Below are 22,464 nucleotides of genomic sequence, written 5' to 3'. Positions count from 1 at the left end.
GAAATTGCCCAGATGACTTGGCTGTCTCGCGAGAAGACAGCGGAAGGTGAGCTTAGCACCATTTTTTATTTTTTATTATTTTTAACATTATATCTTTTTACTATTGATGCTGCATAGGCAGCATCAATAGTAAAAAGTTTGTCACACAGTGTTTATAGCAGCGTTAACAGACTGCATTAGACCGCATTATGATGCAGTCGGTTCAACGGACTGCTAAAACGCTATGTGGGCGGCGGATTCCTGCTGGGGGGGGGGGGGGGAGAAAGGGAGTATGGAGGGGCACTGACTTCAGGGGAGTAGGGAGCGGCCATTTCGCGGCCGGACTGTGCCCGTCGCTGATTGGTCGCGACCAATCTGTGACTTGGGGTTTCCGTGACAGACAAACAGACGGATTAGACGAATATATATATATATATATATATGTATATATATATGTATATATATGTGTATATATATATGTGTATATATATATGTGTATATATATATGTATATATATATGTATATATATATGTATATGTATATGTATATATATATATATATATATATATATATATATATATATATATATATATACACAGTGGGGCAAAAAAGTATTTAGTCAGTCAGCAATAGTGCAAGTTCCACCACTTAAAAAGATGAGAGGCGTCTGTAATTTACATCATAGGTAGACCTCAACTATGGGAGACAAACTGAGAAAAAAAAATCCAGAAAATCACATTGTCTGTTTTTTTATCATTTTATTTGCATATTATGGTGGAAAATAAGTATTTGGTCAGAAACAAAATTTCATCTCAATACTTTGTAATATATCCTTTGTTGGCAATGACAGAGGTCAAACCTTTTTCTGTAAGTCTTCACAAGGTTGCCACACACTGTTGTTGGTATGTTGGCCCATTCCTCCATGCAGATCTCCTCTAGAGCAGTGATGTTTTTGGCTTTTTGCTTGGCAACACGGACTTTCAACTCCCTCCAAAGGTTTTCTATAGGGTTGAGATCTGGAGACTGGCTAGGCCACTCCACGACCTTGAAATGCTTCTTACGAAGCCACTCCTTCGTTGCCCTGGCGGTGTGCTTTGGATTATTGTCATGTTGAAAGACCCAGCCACGTTTCATCTTCAAAGCCCTTGCTGATGGAAGGAGGTTTGCACTCAAAATCTCACGATACATGGCCCCATTCATTCTTTCATGTACCCGGATCAGTCGTCCTGGCCCCTTTGCAGAGAAACAGCCCCAAAGCATGATGTTTCCACCACCATGCTTTACAGTAGGTATGGTGTTTGATGGTTGCAACTCAGTATTCTTTTTCCTCCAAACACGACAAGTTGTGTTTCTACCAAACAGTTCCAGTTTGGTTTCATCAGACCATTGGACATTCTCCCAAAACTCCTCTGGATCATCCAAATGCTCTCTAGCAAACTTCAGACGGGCCCGGACATGTACTGGCTTAAGCAGTGGGACATGTCTGGCACTGCAGGATCTGAGTCCATGGTGGCGTAGTGTGTTACTTATGGTAGGCCTTGTTACATTGGTCCAAGCTCTCTGCAGTTCATTCACTAGGTCCCCCCGCGTGGTTCTGGGATTTTTGCTCACCGTTCTTGTGATCATTCTGACCCCACGGGGTGGGATTTTGCGTGGAGCCCCAGATCGAGGGAGATTATCAGTGGTCTTGTATGTCTTCCATTTTCTAATTATTGCTCCCACTGTTGATTTCTTCACTCCAAGCTGGTTGGCTATTGCAGATTCAGTCTTCCCAGCCTGGTGCAGGGCTACAATTTTGTTTCTGGTGTCCTTTGACAGCTCTTTGGTCTTCACCATAGTGGAGTTTGGAGTCAGACTGTTTGAGGGTGTGCACAGGTGTCTTTTTATACTGATAACAAGTTTAAACAGGTGCCATTACTACAGGTAATGAGTGGAGGAAAGAGGAGACTCTTAAAGAAGAAGTTACAGGTCTGTGAGAGCCAGAAATCTTGATTGTTTGTTTCTGACCAAATACTTATTTTCCACCATAATATGCAAATAAAATGATAAAAAAACAGACAATGTGATTTTCTGGATTTTTTTTTCTCAGTTTGTCTCCCATAGTTGAGGTCTACCTATGATGTAAATTACAGACTCCTCTCATCTTTTTAAGTGGTGGAACTTGCACTATTGCTGACTGACTAAATACTTTTTTGCCCCACTGTGTATATATATATATATATATATATATATATATATATATATATATATATATATATATATATATATATATATATATATATATATATATATATATATATAATTAAAGACTGTTTAAAGATAAAATGCATCCATCCACGCAGGCAAAATTTTACAATTACACCCTGAAGGAAGTCCCAGGAGGAATAGCTAGCTCTGGAAACAGAGGTCTTGGGACTAGTACAGAAACGATTTCTACAAGAAGTCCCAACTCAGGAGGAAGGAAGGGGATTTTACTCACCCTACCCCCCCCCCCCCCCTCTATTTGATACAAAAACCAGATGTTTTTTGGACAACCGCAGTCAACCTGAAGAAGCTCAATCAGTGGGTAGAGAATTGCTCCCTCAAGATGGAGTCAATCAACACGGCCATAAAAATCTTCTTCCAGCTCTGCTTCATGGCAGTGATGGACTTAAAAGATGTCTATTATCATGTCCCAATTCATCGGTAGTATCGGAAGTTCCTGAGGGTAGTGCTCTGTCCAAAGTCAGGTCAAAAATTATCAGTATTCAGCCATTCCATTCGGCCTGTCTTCAGCTCCAGGGTCTTTACCAAAATGATGGCCGAAGTAATGTCATACCTTCGATTCCAGGACATAGTGATCGTCCCATACCTGGACGACTTCCTTGTGGTAGGGAGGTCAGAGGCCCACTGGAAACATCAAGTAAGAGAAGAAATACAGCAGCCAGCAATGACACTGAGGAGCACAATGTCCCTACTAGGCTCCTTAACCCCTTAACCCCCAAGGATGGTTTGCACGTCAATGACCAGGCCAATTTTTACAATTCTGACCACTGTCCCTTTATGAGGTTATAACTCTAGAACGCTTCAACAGATCCCAGTGATTCTGACTTTGTTTTCTCGTGACATATTGTACTTCATGATAGTGATAAAATTTCTTTGATAGTACCTGCGTTTATTTGTGAAAAAAACGGAAATTTGGCGAAAATTTTGAAAATTTCGCAATTTTCCAACTTTGAATTTTTATGCAATTAAATCACAGAGATATGTCACACAAAATACTTAATAAGTAACATTTCCCACATGTCTAATTAACATCAGCACAATTTTGGAACCAAAATTTTTTTTTATTAGGGAGTTATAAGGGTTAAAAGTTGACCAGCAATTTCTCATTTTAACAACACCATTTTTTTTTTAGGGACCACATCTCATTTGAAGTCATTTTGAGGGGTCTATATGATAGAAAATACCCAAGTGTGATACCATTCTAAAAACTGCACCCCTCAAGGTGCTCAAAACCACATTCAAGAAGTTTATTAACCCTTCAGGTGTTTCACAGGAATTTTTGGAATGTTTAAATAAAAATGAACATTTAACTTTTTTTCACAAAAAATTTACTTCAGCTCCAATTTGTTTTATTTTACCAAGGGTAACAGGAGAAAATGGACCCCAAAAGTTGTTGTACAATTTCTCCTGAGTACGCTGATACCCCATATGTGGGGGTAAACCACTGTTTGGGCGCATGGGAGAGCTTGGAACGGAAGGAGCGCCGTTTGACTTTTCAATGCAAAATTGACAGGAATTGAGATGGGGCGCCATGTTGCGTTTGGAGAGCCACTGATGTGCCTAAACATTGAAACCCCCCACAACTGACACCATTTTGGAAAGTAGACCCCCTAAGGAACTTATCTAGATGTGCGGTGAGCACTTTAACCAACAAAGGCTTCACAGAAGTTTATAATGCAGAGCCGTAAAACTAAAGCAAATTTTTTCCCACAAAATTTTTTTTTAGCCCCCAGTTTTGTATTTTCCCAAGAGTATCAGGAGAAATTGGACCCCAAAAGTTGTTGTCCAATTTGTCCTGAGTACGCTGATACCCCATATGTGGGGGGAACCACCGTTTGGGCGCATGGGAGGGCTCGGAAGGGAAGGAGCGCCATTTGGAATGCAGACTTAGATGGAATGGTCTGCAGGCGTCACATTGCGTTTGCAGAGCCCATAATGTACCTAAACAGTAGAAACCCCCCCCACAAGTGACCCCATATTGGAAACTAGACCCCCCAAGGAACTTATCTAGATGTGTTGTGAGAACTTTGAACCCCCAAGTGTTTCACTACAGGAAAAAAGATTTTCTATTTTCACGGCTCTGCGTTATAACGCAGAGCCGTGAAAATAGAAAATCTTTTTTCCCACACAAATTATTTTTTAGCCCCCAGTTTTGTATTTTCTCAAGGGTAACAGGAGAAATTGGACCCCAAAAGTTGTTGTCCAATTTGTCCTGAGTACGCTGATACCCCATATGTTGGGGTAAACCCCTGTTTGGGCATTCGGAAGGGAAGGAGCACTGTTTTACTTTTTCAATGCAGAATTGGCTGGAATTGAGATCGGACAGCATGTCGCGTTTGGAGAGCCCCTGATGTGCCTAAACAATGGAAACCCCCCAATTATAACTGAAACCCTAATCCAAACACACCCCTAACCCTAATCCCAACGGTAACCCTAACCACACCTCTAACCCAGACACACCCCTAACCCTAATCCCAACCCTATTCCCAATCGTAAATGTAATCCAAACCCTAACTTTAGCCCCAACCCTAACCCTAGCCCTAACCCTAACCCTAGCCCTAACCCTAATGGGAAAATGGAAATAAATACATTTTTTAAATTTTTCCCTAACTAAGAGGGTGATGAAGGGGGGTTTGATTTACTTTTATAGCGTTTTTTTTAGCTGATTTTTATGATTGGCAGCCGTCACACACTGAAAGACGCTTTTTATTGCAAGAAATATTTTTTGCGTTACCACATTTTGAGAGCTATAATTTTTCCATATTTGAGTCCACAGAGTCATGTGAGGTCTTGTTTTTTTTGCGGGACGAGTTGACGTTTTTATTCGTAACATTTTTGGGCACGTGACATTTTTTTGATCGCTTTTTATTCCGATTTTTGTGAGGTAGAATGACCAAAAACCAGCTATTCATGAATTTCTTTTGCGGGAGGCGTTTATACCGTTCCGTGTTTGGTAAAATTGATAAAGCAGTTTTATTCTTTGGGTCAGTATGTTTACAGCGATACCTCATTTATATCATTTTTTTTATAGAAAAAATTATTATTTTTGCATCGCTTTATTCTGAGGACTATAACTTTTTTATTTGTTTGCTGATGATGCTGTATGGCTGCTCTTTTTTTTGCGGGACAAGATGACGTTTTCAGCGGTACCATGGTTATTTATATCTGTCTTTTGATCGCGTGTTATTCCACTCTTTGTACGGTGGTATGATAATAAAGCGTTGTTTTTTGCCTCGTTTTTTTTTTCTTACGGTGTTTACTGAAGGGGTTAACTAGTGGGACAGTTTTATAGGTTGGGTCGTTACGAATGCGGCGATACTAAATAAGTGTACTTTTATTGTTTGTTTGTTTTTTTTTATTTAGATAAATGTATTTATGGGAACAATATTTTTTTTTTCCGTTATTTAGGAATTTTATTTATTTATTTTTTTTACACATGTGGAAATGTTTTTTAAACTTTTTTTACTTTGTCCCATAGGGGACATCACAGATTGCTGATCTGACAGTTCGCACAGCATTCTGTCAGATCAGCGATCTGACTTACAGCACTGCAGGCTTACCAAGCACCTGCTCTGAGAAGGCACTTGGTAAGCCACCTCCCTCCCTGCAGGGCCCGGATGCCGCGGCCATTTTGGATCCGGGACTGCTGCAGGGCTGAGAGGTAAGAGACCCTCGCAGCAATGCGATCACATCGCGTTGCTGCGGGGGTCTCAGGGAAGCCCGCAGGGAGCCCCCTGCCTGCGCGATGCTTCCCTATACCACCGGCACACCGCGGTCATGTTTGATCGTAATGTGCTGGGGGCGGTCCGTGACCGCTCCTGGCACATAGTGCCGGATGTCAGCTGCGATAGGCAGCTGACACCCGGCCGCGATCGGCCGCGCTCCCCCCTTGAGCGTGGCCGATCGCTATGACATACTATCCCGTCGAGGGTCAGATAGGCCCAGGTCACCTCGACGGGATAGTACGTCAAAGGTCAGAAAGGGGTTAACATCATGTATACCAGCTGTAGGGTGGGCACAGTTTCACTTAAGACAGCTGCAGTGGGAAGTTCTGTCTGCACAGAAATCATTGAAAGGACATATAGAAGGAAAACTACCATATATACTCGAGTATAAGCCGAGATTTTCAGCCCAAAAAAATAGGCTGAAAGGGCCCCTCTCGGCTTATACTTGAGTCATGGAAGGCGGGAGGGTCGGCCGGTGAGGGGGAGCGACGCCTGTCAAATACTCACCTGCTGCCAGCGCTCCTGGCGTGGTCCCCGCATTTTCGGGCACGGCAGCTTCTTCCCCTGTTCAGCGGTCACTGGTACCGCTCATTAAAGTTATGAATATGGACTCCACTCCCATAGGGATGGAGCCGCATATTCATTACGGTAATGAGCTGTGCCACATGACCGCTCACTACAGGAAGAAGCTGCCGCTCCCGGAGACATGGGACATGCAGGGACCGCGCCGGGAGCAGGTGAGTATGTCATTCACCTTTCCGCGTTCCACCGCCGCCTCGTCTTCCGCGTCCTCTGCAGTGACTTTTTAGGTCAGAGGGCGTGATGACGTATTAGTGTGCTCGCCGCCCTCTGCCTGAACAGTCAGTGTGGAGATACGGGACGCTGAGGGGCAGCGACGAGAGGTGAGTATGTCTTTTTTTTTTTTTTTTTTTAGTGCAGCAGCATTACATGTGGCACAATGTCATATGGGGCATCTATGGGGTCATAAAGAACTGCATGGAACATTATATGGGGCATCTATGGGGCCATAATGAACTGCATGGAGCATTACACCATGTTCCAAATTATTATGCAAATGACATTTTTCTCGGATTTTCCTAAATGGTCGGTGCAAATGAGTCAGTCTAATAAAATACATCACCCATTAGAGTATGCATTGAATTTTATTGAAGAAACCTCCCAATGATGACAGTATAATCTCCAAAATGAATAAAAACCCAAAATGCACTGTTCCAAAATAATAGGCACAGTAGAATTTTGAAACATTTGATATGTTTTAAAGTACTGAAAATGCTCATTTGTGGAATTTGCAGCATTAACACCAAAACATCCTAACAGGCCAAGTTACATGTTAACATAGGAGCCCTTCTTTGATATCACCTTCACAATTCTTGCATCCATTGAACTTGTGAGTTTTTGGAGAGTTTCTGCTTGTATTTCTTTACATGATGTCAGAATAGTTTCCCAGAGCTGCTGTTTTGATGTGATCTGCCTCCCACCCTCATAGATCTTTTGCTTGATGATACTCCAAAGGGTCTCTATAGGGTTCAAGTCAGGGGAAGATGGTGGCCACACCATGGGTTTATCTCCTTTTATGCCCATAGCAGCCAACGACTCAGAGGTATTCTTTGCAGCATGAGATGGTGCACTGTCATGTATGAAGATGATTTTGCTCCTGAAGGCACTTTTCTGCTTTTTATACCATGAAAGAAAGTTGTCAGTCAGAAACTCTATATTCTTTGCAGAGTTCATTTTCACACCTTCTGGAACCTTAAAGGGCACTACCAGCTGTTTCCCCATGATTCTGGCCCAAAACGTGACTCCTCCTCCTCCTTGCTGTTGCTTTGTAATGGTATTTTGGTAGCTGCTCTCTTAACCCATGAATTTGTCTGGCAGAAACCTTCCTCATTATGCCTTTACCTGCAAGAACTCTGTCTGTGCTCTGTTTCAGTCACAAATCTCTTCACAGTATGATGATCACTCTTAAGTTTTCGTGAAATATCTAATGTTTTCATACCTTTTCCAAGGCATTGCACTATTTAACGCTTCTCAGCAGCAGAGAGATCCTTTTTATTCCCAATATTGCTTGAAACCTGTGGCCTGCTTAATAATGTGGAGCATCATTTTTAAGTAGTTTTCCTTTAGTTAGAATCACCTGGAAAACTAATTATCACATGTGTTTAAGATTGATTTCAGTGAATCATTGAGCCCTGAGACACAATACCATCCACGAGTTTATTTGAAAACCAAAACAATTAAATCTTTATGACACTTAAATCCAATTTGCATAATAATTTGGAACACAGTGTATATTGGGCATCTATGGGGCCACAAAGAACTGCAGGGTAATCAATACAGAGGAGGACAATTTTATATTACAGGATGATTTATGTAAACTAGAAGCTTGGGCTGATAAATGGCAAATGAGCTTTAATGGGGATAAATGTAAGGTCATGCACTTGGGTAGAAGTAATAAGATGTATAATTATGTGCTTAATTCTAAAACTCTGGGCAAAAACGTCAATGAAAAAGACCTGGGTGTATAGGTGGATGACAAACTCATATTCAGTGGCCAGTGTCAGGCAGCTGCTAGAAAGGCAAATAAAATAATGGGATGCATTAAAAGAGGCATATGTTGCTCATGTGGAGAACATAATTATACCTCTACAAGTCACTAGTTCGACCACACTTAGAAAACTGTGCACAGTTCTGGTCTCCGGTGTATAAGAAAGACATAGCTGAACTAGAGCGGGTGCAGAGAAGAGCGACCAAGGTTATTAGAGGACTGGGGGGTCTGCAATACCAAGATAGGTTATTACACTTGGGGCTATTTAGTTTGGAAAAACGAAGACTAAGGGGTGATCTTATGTTAATGTATAAATATATGAGGGGACAGTACAAAGACCTTTCTGATGATCTTTTTAATCATAGACCCGAAACCGGGACAAGGGGGCATCCTCTGCGTTTGGAGGAAAAAAGGTTTAAGCATAATAACAGACGCGGATTCTTTACTGTAAGAGCAGTGAGACTATGGAACTCTCTGCCGTATGATGTTGTAATGAGTGATTCATTACTTAAATTTAAGAGGGGACTGGATACCTTTCTGGAAAAGTATAATGTTACAGGGTATATATACTAGATTCCTCGATAGGGCGTTGATCCAGGGAACTAGTCTGATTGCCGTATGTGGAGTCGGGAAGGAATTTTTTTCCCCAATGTGGAGCTTACTCTTTGCCACATGGTTTTTTTTTTGCCTTCCTCTGGATCAACATGTTAGGGCATGTTAGGTTAGGCTATGGGTAGAACTAGATGGACTTATAGTCTGCCTTCAACCTTAATAACTATGTAACTATGTAATTATATTCTACTCTACTCTCAAGATCGCATCTCACCACCTGTGCATTTGACCCGCTCCCATCCCACCTCATCCCAAACCTCTCCACAGTTTTCATCCCAACCCTAACCCATCTTTTCAACCTATCACTAACAACTGGTGTTTTCCCCTCAAGCTTTAAACATGCCTCCATCACACCTATCCTCAAAAAGCCCTCTCTTGACCCATCCTCTGTATCTAGCTATCGCCCTATATCACTTCTCCCCTATGCCTCAAAACTACTGGAACAACACGTTTACCTTGAACTGTCCTCCCATCTCTCTTCTTGCTCCCGCTTTGACCGCTTACAATCTGGCTTCCGGTCACACCATTCCACTGAAACTGCCCTAACTAAGCTCACCAATGACCTCTTAACCGCCAAGAGCAAGCAACACTACTCTGTCCTCCTCCTGGACCTGTCGGCTGCCTTTGACACAGTGGACCATTTCCTATTATTACAGACCCTCTCATCCCTTGGCATCACAGACTTGGCCCTATCCTGGATCTCATCATACCTAACGTACCGGACATTCAGCGTCTCCCACTCACACACCACCTCCTCACCTCGCCCACTATCTGTCGGAGTCCCACAAGGTTCAGTCCTAGGGCCCCTGCTCTTCTCCATTTACACCTTTGGCCTGGGACAGCTCATAGAATCTCATGGCTTTCAGTATCATCTCTATGCTGATGACACACAGATCTACATCTCTGGACCAGATATCACCTCCCTACTAACCTGAATCCCTCAATGTCTGTCCACTATTTCATCCTTCTTCTCCCCTAGATTTCTGAAACTTAACATGGACAAAACAGAATTCATCATCTTTCTCCCATCTCACGCGACCCCCCCAACGAACCTATCCATTACAGTAAATGGCTGCCCACTCTCCCCAGTCCCACAAGCTCGCTGACTCGGGGTAATCCTTGATGCTGATCTCTCCTTCAAACCACATATCCAAGCCCTTTCCACTTCCTGCCGACTTCAACTCAAAAATATTTCATGAATCCGTTCAACCAAGAATCTGCAAAAACCCTAGTCCATGCCCTCATCATCTCTCGCCTTGACTACTGCAACCTCCTGCTCTGTGGCCTCCCCTCTAACACTCTCGCTCCCCTCCAATCTATTCTAAACTCCGCTGCCCGACTAATCCTCCTGTCCCCCCGCTATTCCCCGGCCGCTCCCCTCTGTCTATCCCTTCACTGGCTCCCCATTGCTCGGAGACTCCACTACAAATCCCTAACCATGACGTACAAAGCCATCCACAACCTGTCTCCTCCATACATCTGTGACCTCGTCTCCCGGTACTTAACTACACGCAACCTCCGATCCTCACAAGATCTCCTCTACTCCCCTCTTATCTCCTCTTCCCACAATCGTACACAAGATTTCTCTTGCGTATCACCCCTACTCTGGAACCCTCTGCCATAACACATCAGACTCTCGCCTACCATCGAAACCTTCAAAAAGAACCTGAAGACCCACCATTTCCGACAAGTCTACAACCTGCAGTAACCACCGATTGACCAAACTGCTGCATGACAAGCTCTATCCTCACCTACTGTATTCTCACCCATCCCTTGTAGATTGTGAGCCTTCGCGGGCAGGGTCCTCACTCCTCCTTTACCAGTTTTGACTTGTATTGTTCAAGATTATTGTACTTGTTTTTATTATGTACACCCCTCCTCACGTGTAAAGTGCCATGGAATAAATGGCGCTATAACAATAAATAATAATAATAATAATAATTATATGGAGCATCTATGGGGCCATAAAGAACTGCATGGAGCATTATATGGGGCCATAAAGAACTGCATGGAGCATTATATGGGGCATCTATGGGGCCATAAAGAACTGCATGGAGCATTATATGGGGAATCTATGGGGCCATAAAGAACTGCATGGAGAATTATATGGGGCATATTTGTATATGGAGCATCTTATGGGGCCATAATGAACTGTATGGAGCATTATTTGGGGCCTATTTTGTATGGAGCATCTTATGGGGCCATAATGAACAGTATGGAGCATTATATGGGGCTCCTGATTCAATATGGATAGTCAAAAACACTTAACCTACTGATCTCTCAATTAATTTTACTTTTATTGGTATTTATTTTTATTTATGACATTTACTGGTAGCTGCTGCATTTTCCACCCTAGGCTTATACTCGAGTCAATAAGTTTTCCCATTTTTTTGTTGCAAAATTAGGGGGGTCGGCTTATACTCGGGTCAGCTTATACTTGTATTTTACACAATTGACCACAATGTCTCTTTTTTTCTCTGCACAGAGGGTCATATGCGAGTCCAGGGCCCATGTGCACAAAAATATTTTAATGTCACACATTAAATATACAGTTACATAGTTACATAGTTATTAAGGTTGAAGGAAGACTATAAGTCCATCTAGTTCAACCCATAGCCTAACCTAACATGCCCTAACATGTTGATCCAGAGGAAGGCAAAAAAAAAACCCATGTGGCAAAGAGTAAGCTCCACATTGGGGAAAAAAATTCCTTCCCGACTCCACATACGGCAATCAGACTAGTTCCCTGGATCAACGCCCTATCAAGGAATCTAGTGTATATACCCTGTAACATTATACTTTTCCAGAAAGTTATCCAGTCCCCTCTTAAATTTAAGTAATGAATCACTCATTACAACATCATACGGCAGAGAGTTCCATAGTCTCACTGCTCTTACAGTAAAGAATCCGCGTCTGTTATTATGCTTAAACCTTTTTTCCTCCAAACGCAGAGGATGTCCCCTTGTCCCCGTTTCAGGTCTATAATTATAAAGATCATCAGAAAGGTCTTTGTCCTGCCCCCTCATATATTTATACATTAAAATAAGATCACCCCTTAGTCTTCGTTTTTCCAAACTAAATAGCCCCAAGTGTAATAACCCGTCTTGGTATTGCAGACCCCCCAGTCCTCTAATAACCTTGGTCGCTCTTCTCTGCACCCGCACTAGTTCAGCTATGTCTTTCTTATACATTGGAGACCAGAACTGTGCACAGTATTCTAAGTGTGGTCGAACTAGTGACTTGTATAGAGGTAAAATTATGTTCTCCTCATGAGCATCTATGCCTCTTTTAATGCATCCCATTATTTTATTTGCCTTTCTATCAGTTGCCCGACACTGGCCACTGAATATGAGTTTGTCATCCACCCATACACCCAGGTCTTTTTCATTGACGGTTTTGCCCAGAGTTTTAGAATTAAGCGCATAGTTATACATCTTATTACTTCTACCCAAGTGCATGACCTTACATTATCCCCATTAAAGCTCATTTGCCATTTATCAGCCCAAGCTTCTAGTTTCTAGATAGAGGAAAATATGTGTAAGTGGATTGAGAGCTGGCTCAGGGATAGGAAACAAAGGGTGGTTATTAATGGAGCACACTCGGACTGGGTAGCGGTTAGCAGTGGGGTACCACAGGGGTCAGTATTGGGCCCTCTTCTTTTTAACATATTTATTAATGACCTTGTAGGGGGCATTCAGAGTAGAATTTCAATATTTGCAGATGACACTAAACTCTGCAGGGTAATCAATACAGAGGAGGACAATTTTATATTACAGGATGATTTTTGTAAACTTGGGGCAATTTATTTTGGAAAAACGAAGACTAAGGGGTGATCTTATTTTAATGTATAAATATATGAGGGGACAGTACAAAGACCTTTCTGATGATCTTTTTAATCATAGACCTGAAACAGGGACAAGGGGGCATCCTCTGCGTTTGGAGGAAAAAAGGTTTAAGCATAATAACAGACGTGGATTCTTTACTGTAAGAGCAGTGAGACTATGGAACTCTCTGCAGTATGATGTTGTAATGAGTGATTCATTACTTAAATTTAAGAGGGGACTGGATACCTTTCTGGAAAAGTTTAATGTTACAGGGTATATACACTAGATTCCTTGATAGGGCGTTGATCCAGGGAACTAGTCTGATTGCCGTATGTGGAGTCGGGAAGGAATTTTTTTCCCCAATGTGGAGCTTACTCTTTGCCACATGGGTTTTTTTTGCCTTCCTCTGGATCAACATGTTAGGGCATGTTAGGTTAGGCTATGGGTTGAACTATATGGACTTATAGTCTTCCTTCGACCTTAATAACTATGTAACTATGTAAGTTTACAAAAATCATCCTGTAATATAAAATTGTCCTCCTCTGTATTGATTACCCTGCAGAGTTTAGTGTCATCTGCAAATATTGAAATTCTACTCTGAATGCCCCCTACAAGGTCATTAATAAATATGTTAAAAAGAAGAGGGCCCAATACTGACCCCTGTGGTACCCCACTGCTAACCGCTACCCAGTCCGAGTGTGCTCCATTAATAACCACCCTTTGTTTCCTATCCCTGATCCAGCTCTCAACCCACTTGCACATATTTTCCCCTATCCCCATCATTCTCATTTTATGTATCAACCTTTTGTGTATCAAAAGCTTTTGAAAAGTCCATATACACTACATCCACTGGGTTCCCTTGGTCCAATCCGGAACTTACCTCTTCATAGAAACTGATCAAATTAGTCTGACATGAATGGTCCCTAGTAAACCCGTGCTGATACTGGGTCATGAGGTTATTCCTCTTCAGATACTCCAGTATAGCATCCCTTAGAATGCCCTCCAGGATTTTACCCACAGTAGAGGTTAAGCTTACTGGCCTATAATTACTGAGGTCAGTTTTTGTCCCCTTTTTGAATATTGGCACCACATTTGCTATACGCCTGTCCTGTGGTACAGACCCTGTTATTATGGAGTCTCTAAAGATTAAAAATAATGGTCTATCAATGACTGCACTTAATTCCTGCAGTACTCGAGGGTGTATCCCATCCGGGCTCGGAGATTTGTCAATTTTAGTGATTTTTAGACGCCGCCGCACTTCCTGCTGGGTTAAGCCGGTGACATTTAATTGGGAATTTTTATCACTAGTGATTTTGTCTGCCATGGGATTTTCTTGTGTAAATACTGATGAAAAAAAGTCATTTAGCATATTGGCTTTTTCCTCATCCTCATCCACCATTTCACCCAGACTATTTTTAAGGGGGCCAACACTATCATTTTTTAGTTTCTTACTATTTATGTAGTTAAAGAATATTTTAGGATTATTTTTACTCTCTCTGGCAATGAGTCTCTCTGACTCAATCTTTGCTGCCTTGATTTGCTTTTTACAGAATTTATTTAATTTTTTGTATTTATTTAATGCCTCATCACTACCTACTTCCTTTAATTCTCTAAATGCTTTCTTTTTGTCACTTATTGCGCCCCTTACAGCTCTATTTAGCCATATTGGTTTCCTCCTATTTCTAGTATGTTTATTCCCATACGGTATATACTGTGCACAGGTACTATCCAGGATGCTAATAAACGTCTCCCATTTTCTTTGTGTATTTTTATGTCTCAGTATATCGTCCCAGTTAATTGCACCAAGATCCTCTCATCCGTTGGAAATTTGCCCTCCTGAAATTGTCCTTGTAAGCCCTCTACTACAAATCTTATTAAAGGATACATGAAAACTTATTATTTTGTGATTGCTATTTCCCAAGTGACCCCCTACCCTTATGTTTGATATGCGGTCTGGCCTGTTGGTTAATATTAGGTCTAGCAGTGCCCCCCTTCTTGTTGGGTCCTGAACCAGTTGTGAAAGGTAATTGTCTCTCATAGTTGTCAAAAACCGATTACTTTTGCTTGAACTGCAGGTTTCTGTTCCCCAATCTATTTCAGGGTAGTTGAAGTCCCCCATAATAATGACTTCTCCTTGAGTCGCAGCTTCTTCTATTTGCTTTACGAGGATATTCTCCATTGCTTCCATTATTTTTGGAGATTTATAACAAACCCCTATCAGTAATTTATTATTTTTCCGCCTCCCCTTATCTCTACCCACAGGGATTCTACATTTTCATTAAATTCACCTATATTATCACGCAGGATGGGTTTTAAGGACGATTTTACATACAGACACACCCCACCCCCTCGCTTATCTGTACAGTCATTTCTGAACAAGCTATAGCCCTGCAAGTTAACAGCCCAGTCATGGCTCTCATCCAGCCACGTTTCAGATATCCCCACCATGTCATAATTATGCTCCAACAACATTAGTTCTAATTCGTCCATTTTGTTGGCGAGGCTTCTGGCATTAGTATACATGCACTTGATGTTCCTGTCTGTACCTCTATGCTTTCTTAAATTATTAACTGTTCTAACCCCACCCCCCATGCCACCGCCACCCCCAACTTCCTTATTTGTGCCCAGGTCTCTATCTGCACTATCTTCCCCTCCTATATATTGAATACCCTCCCCCCCCCCAATTCCTAGTTTAAACACTCCTCCAATCTTCTAGCCATTTTCTCCCCCAGCACAGCTGCACCTTCCCCATTGAGGTGCAGCCCGTCCCTAGCGTAGAGCCTGTAGCCAACTGAGAAGTCGGCCCAGTTCTGAAGGAACCCAAACCCCTCCTTCCTACACCAATTCTTGAGCCACTTATTAACCTCCCTAATCTGCCGTTGCCTCTCTGGCGTGGCACGTGGTACAGGCAGTGCACTTTAATTTCCACCTTGTTTTGTTTTTGCTATAAAACTTGAGTCATGTAGAGTGCATCAGGTTGGTATATGTAAATTGTATAGAATGCATCAAGTTGGCATATATGTAAGTTTTGTAGAGTGCATCAGGTTGGCATATGTGAGTTGTGCAAGTCAGAAATAATTTTGGTAGTTCATGGATGTGTGGTACAGTTTGAAGCATATTTTTTTAAGCAAGCCAGGTTTGTCGTGGCAGTTGTCACATTAAGTAGTGTATTTTCTTATCCCCCTTCTGCACCTATTTGCAACCTTATTTTCTTTGTGATTTGAGGGGCCACACCTGGGAAATGTTGCCCTAGTACGATACGGGTACATTCGGTTCCAGAAGTGCTGGGCCCTTCCCCTTCCTGACTTCCAAATATTAGGGCCAATCAATGCCTCCTGGAACTGAAGGAATGTACCAGTCTTGCCTGCACATCATGATAGCACGAAAGCATTATACAATGCCAACTGTACGATTTGCATGTCCAGCTTCTTGCACCACACCTGAGCTTTTCTCATGGCACTGTAGGGCTGGAGGACTTGATCAAAGAGATCAACTCCCCCCATATTTTATTATACCTCAGTACACAGTATCTTTTGTGGACCTGTGTAGAGGAACCTCGTAAAACAGTGGGGGTGCTGCCATCGCCAGGTATGGTGGTCAGGAAAAGGACATCCCTCTTGTACTTGACCACCAGCATGTTGTCGCTACATTGGGCTCTGCTCTTGCCCTTTCTGAACAACTGCACAATTATTGTCCTAGGGAGTCCTCTCTGATTTTTAAACACGGTACCTCAGGGTGCTGTAGCTCTGGCAGAGAGGGACTTGAGCAGTGTTATGCTTGTATAAAAGTTATCTACATAGAGGTGATAACCTTTGATCCAGCAGTGGGTGCACCAAATCCCACACAATTTTCAAACTCATTCCCAATATGGGGATGATGGGAGTGTCCTTCCCATCATAAACCCTAAATTGTGTGTGTACCCTGAGATACTCTTGGACAGCTTGTAGAGTTTAATTTTATTCGTGTGCATAAGGGTATGTGCACACGTTCACGTTTTTTCGCATTTTTTTCGCAATAAAAACGCATTAGAAACTGCATACACATGCATCCTATCATTTAGAATGCATTCTGCAATTTGTGCACATGATGCGTTTTTTTCCGCGAAAAAAACGCATCGTGGTAAAAAACAGCATCATTCTCATTAATTTTGCGGATTTTCTGCGTTTTTCCCGCGATTCTATGCATTTGGGAAAAAACGCAACAAAAACACGTCAAAAACGTGTCAAAAACACATGAAAAAAAACGCGAAAAAAAACGCATGCGGATTTCTGGCAGAAATGTCAGGTTTTTGTCAGGAAAATTTCTGCCAGAAATCTTGACGTGCACATAGCCTAAATGTTTGCTGTAAACATTTTTTTTTTTCAATCAGAAGAAAAATAAAAAAATAGAAAAAAAGAATTTTGAAAAAAAAAAAAAAGAATATAACATTTTGTAAAATAAGACAATCTCAATAAAAGGACATCAGTAAAAACAAGTTACTGAGCACCTTCAACGATCTTGACACTAATCCTGACTATATTCAGTAAAAAATACTGTAGACACTGACTACTACAGCATAACCCTGTCAACTTATACAAATTATTTTTATTAATTTTTTTTCACAGAAAAAAACAGATGCAGATCAATCATGTGCGTTACTGATATGCGCTCAGCGGCTGTAGGACGCACGCATGGATGTGTTGCAGAAGGGGGGAAAACGTGGACGGGGAAAAAGTCCTGGCCAAAAGCAAGCACATGCGCCGATCAGTAATGTGCGACACTGGTCAGCGGTTAAGGCCTCTTTCACACTTCAGTTGTTTGGCGTCAGTCTAAAACCGCCATTTTCCTCAAATGACGGATCCGTCAATTTTTTTTGACGGATCCGTTATTTTCCCATAGACTTGCATTAGCGATGGATTGTGACGGATGGTCGTCCGTTCCATCCGCCATGCGATGGATCCGTCGAAATTTGGCGGACGTTTTCTGGACATAGACGGACATTGAAACGTTTTTTTGTCAACGCCAAAATGGCGGATCGCGACGGATCCGTCGCGTCCGCCATTCCATAGAATGGCCGCCTATGGGCGACGGATCCGTCGCAACCGTCATTTCGTCGGATCCGTCGCCCCAATCCGTTTTTTCAATTGCGCATGCTCCAAAAAGTAGATACTGTTCCCAGACAACCCCCAAGTAACGGATCCGTTAAAAAAACGGATCCGTTAGAACCGTTTTATCAACAATTGTGACGGATCCGTCAATCCGTCACTATGTCGGTAGTGACTGACGCCAAACAACTGAAGTGTGAAAGAAGCCTAAGCGGCTGCAGGACGCATGAAAAAACTGCAGAAAAAAAGATTGATCAAGTATTTATCAGTGTTTGGCTGCAGACGGGGCAGTGGGGAAAGGGGGCAGAGGAGGATTGGGGTAGCTCAGGAAAAAGCAAAGGACTGTAATGGATCAGGGATGTTTTCTTTTTTCTAGCAAGAACAGCAGCAGCATTAGAGATGGACTTAAAAAAAAAAAAAAAAAAAGTCTGTGGCACCATAAGACCCTGCAGTTTCACATCATTATAACACTGAGACTGCTGTGCAACGTCTCCAAGCTGGAATGAGTCGAAACGGAGCGGTCACTGTGAGGTCAGACTGCGTCTCTAATTCACTGATTGATGCGATCGGACATCATCGTGCTGTTATGATATTCAGGATTGAACACCCAATGACAACAATCATAGTGTGGGGGGGGGGGGGGCAAAACTGACTGTTCAAACCAAGCACAGGTAGGTGTTAAGTTCACCTGTGTGACCGAGTAGTTCACTCAACCTTTCCATCTATTTATTTTGCATCCATTAATTTGATGGACAATACTGGCTTTCTAGATGCCAAAGGAGGGCAGAAATACATGCAAAATAAGCAGATTGAATATTGCGCTAAACTGTTTGGTCATGCACCGAGTTTTTATGCTTGGTTTCCTCAGTCATTTTGTGTTGTAACAGTCACTCTTTAACAGCCATGTTCGTTTTCATCTTAAATATTCTGCTCATTCAGGCAATGCCGATGTAGAAACAAATACTATTTTAGCAGGTATTCTGTATTATTTGTATTAACTTGGATGTTTCACTATTGTCTCTTTATTTTCTTTAGGAACCCTTGCTTTACCCTCACAGGAAGTAGCCATAGTTGAAGATCTACTGTATGTTCTGGTTGGAGTTGATGGACGGTATATTACTGCACAGCCCATAGTGGGACGTCAGATACGCTCTTTCTCAGTAGACCCAAACTTGGATATGTCTGTAAAAGAACTTGTGAACAGGATACTACCTGTAGCAGCCAGCTATTCCTCAATTATCAGGTACTAAAACACTGTAATCGTTAAAAGAATATAATGCACAAGGAATTTTCATTCATCAATATAGTATTGATGTTTTGTTTTCATCAGATTATTTTTGAAGGAATGTTTACACTAGGGGAAGGAAAAAAAAGTAAATATCAAATATACTGTTGTGATTTCCCCCTTCCTGATTTCCTATTCTTTTGCGTGTTTGTCATACTTAAATGTTTCAGATAGCTAAACAAATTGAAATATTAAACAAAGATATGACAAAATGCAGTTTTTAAATGAAGGTCTTTGTTATTAAGGAGAAAAGAAATCCAAATTTACAGGGCCCTGTGTGAAAAGTGATTACCCCTCATTAAAACATAAATTAAATATCGTTTATCACCTCTTTTGGAAGCTGAGTTTAAATTCCATAGCAAAACTCAATCGTGATTGCTGCCACACTTGTTCTCAATCAATAAATCACTTAAATGAGACCTACCTGACAAAGTGAAGTAGACCAAAAGTTGCTCAAAAGCTAGACATCATGTGTAATCTAAAGAAATTCTGAAACAAATGAGAAACAAAGTAATTTAGATCTATCAGTCTAAAAAAGGTTAGAAAGACATTTCTAAAGGTTTGGGACTCCAGCAAACCTCAGTGAGAGCCATTATCCTCAAATGGCGAAAACGTGGAACAGTGGTGAACCTTCCCAGGAGTGGCTGGCCGACCAAAATTACCCCAAGAGCGCAGTGACAACTCATCCAAGAAGACACAAAAGACCCCACAACAACATATAAAAAAACTGCAGGACTCAGTTAAGGTCCGTGTTCATGACTCCAGCATAAGGAGGATTCTGGGCAAAATAGCCTACATGGCCTGGTTCCAAGACCAAAACCACTGCTGAGCAATAAGAACATAAAAGCTCATCTCAGTTTTGCCAGATAACATCTTGATGATCCCCAAGACTTTTGTCAGAATACTCCGTTAACTGACTAGACAATAGTTGATGTTTTTGTAAGGTGTATGTCCCATTACATCTTGCGTATAAGTAACACAGCATTTCAGGCAAAGAACATCATATGAGCTGTCAAATATAGTGGTGGCAGATTGATGCTCTGGGGCTCTTAGGCTGCTACAGGACCCGGAAGTCTTGCTGTGGTAAATGGAACCATGAATTCTGCTGTCTAACAAAAATCATGAAGAAGATTGTCTGGGCATCTGTTTGTGACCTCAAGCTGAAGTTCACTTGGGTTAAGCAGCAGTACAATGATACAGCATACACCAGCAAGTCCACCTCTAAATGGCTTGAGAAAAAACAAAATTAAGACTTTGGAGTGGCCTAGTCAAAGTCCTGACTTTAATCCGATTGAAATGCTATGGCATGACCTTAAAAAGGAGGTTCATGCACGGAAACCCTCCAAGATGGCTGAATTACAACAATTCTGCAAAGATGATTCGGCCAAAATTCCTCCAGAGTGTTTAAAAAGACCCCCCGTTATTGCAAATGCTTCATTGCAGTTGTTGCTGTGAAGTTTGGCTCAACCAGTTATTACGTTTAGGGGATTATCACTTTTTCACACAGGGACCTGTAGTTTTGGATTTATTTTTCCCTTAATAAAGACCTTCATTATAAAAATGCATTTTGTTAACTTGTGTTATCTTTGTCTAATATTTAAATGTTGTGAACTGAAACATTTTAAGTGTGACAAACATGCAAAAGAATAGAAAATCAGGAAGGGGCAAACTCTTTTTTTTTTAAACAACTGTATATAGAAAAGAAGGAATGAGAGGAAAATTTAAGTGTGGAAGAAGGGGGAACCAGGGAAGGAAGGATATCTAAAGTGAAAGTGGAACAAAGGGGGATATATAGGTCACTAAGAGCGCCCTTTTTTCAATTGCATTACTAACTTGTATAAGATATAACTGTTATAAAGCTTAAACTATTAAAACGGTACGTATACAATACTTATTCATTATTCTGGTCCAGTTTGGTTACATATCTTGTACGACAGGCAGTGACCTTGAAAGGAAATTCTTTATTCCACAAGTACCATCTGTTATTATAATTCTGAAACAATTTATTTATTATTGCAAAAGAGAGTTCAAAGGTGTTGTGAGTTAAAACCCTATCAATTGTTGTTTTTGTTTTGATGCATTCTGTTTTGGTAAGTTGCAGTACGTGGTAAAGTGGTGGGTGTATAACCATTTCCACATTTTGTGGTCAAGATAAGGACATCCACTTTGTCCTTATACTTGTCCAACAGCATTTTTTGATACATTGGGCCCTGCTCTCACCATTTCTGAGCAGAGTCCCTGAGCAGTTTGTGATCTAGTGAGACCTCTGTTTTCTGTGCACAGCGCTAAGTGCTGCGGTAGCTGTATCAGAGAGGGACTTGAAGAAAGCACTGCTAGTGTAGAAGTTATCCCCATAGAGGTGCTAATAACAGTTTAAGAATGGGTGTATCGATTTCCACACAATTCTTCCAGCTCCGTGGGGCATTCAGTGGGTTTCATTCAATTGTCTCTCCCTTCATACCTTGACATACTCTTAACCAGTTTGTACATTTTGTTTCTGTATCTTCTGCACTGCAGGTATTGTCTGAATTCCTATCCCAAAATGTAGTACGTGTAATAATATTAGCAAATGCCTCCTATTAGAAATGTAGTATAGTTCTTTTGATTTGCTATGTTGCTTACCCCATATGCAGTGTATTGAAATAGCTGAAGTGTCCATGGTTACAACCACTCATATAGTGACCTTTAATTAGCGGTTAGTGGTCGTAACGATGGATACCTAAGCTACTTCAATTCCCTGTACATGAGGTAAGCAACACAGCTGAAGCTGGAGCTGAAGACATGGTACTCATCCTCCTGGTGTCATCGCTGCATATCAGTCCCTGCATCTCGGGCGCTGGCACCTCTCTTGTCTTCCTTCCTGTGCTGAGCGGTCACGTGGTACCGCTCATTAGAGTAATGAATATCATCAGTCTTTGAAGAAACACAGTAGACCGCACCACCTCCTAATGACACAGCTGAGCTTCCACGCCTGTAGCAGATATATGGCCGCCGGACCTCGGGTGCTTCTGCCGACAACATATGCCAATAAATAATAAAACGAAGATAAAGAAAGGCAGCACTCACCGATCCTTCCAAGACAGGTATCTTTATTACTTACAGGATAAAAATCTTCACGGCCGGG

At 41.7% G+C, this 22,464-nt stretch overlaps 1 protein-coding gene across 4 annotated transcripts in view; it reads left to right on the top strand.

Annotated features, from left to right (window-relative positions):
* Nucleotides 1-22,464, top strand: part of TUBGCP2 (tubulin gamma complex component 2) — an 888,554-nt gene that overhangs the window by 176,857 nt on the left and 689,233 nt on the right. For all 4 annotated transcript variants that reach the window (XM_069753054.1, XM_069753055.1, XM_069753056.1 and 1 more), the window contains exon 6: nt 19,091-19,298. In XM_069753054.1, the coding sequence (XP_069609155.1) occupies nt 19,091-19,298 (208 nt within the window). The remainder of the gene's footprint in view (nt 1-19,090; nt 19,299-22,464) is intronic.

This window comes from Ranitomeya imitator, chromosome 2 (genome assembly GCF_032444005.1).
Source record: "Ranitomeya imitator isolate aRanImi1 chromosome 2, aRanImi1.pri, whole genome shotgun sequence".
In the NCBI taxonomy this organism is placed as follows: domain Eukaryota; kingdom Metazoa; phylum Chordata; class Amphibia; order Anura; family Dendrobatidae; genus Ranitomeya; species Ranitomeya imitator.
The sequence above is the reverse complement of the archived record's forward strand: the minus strand, read 5'-3'. Positions and strand labels throughout refer to the sequence as shown.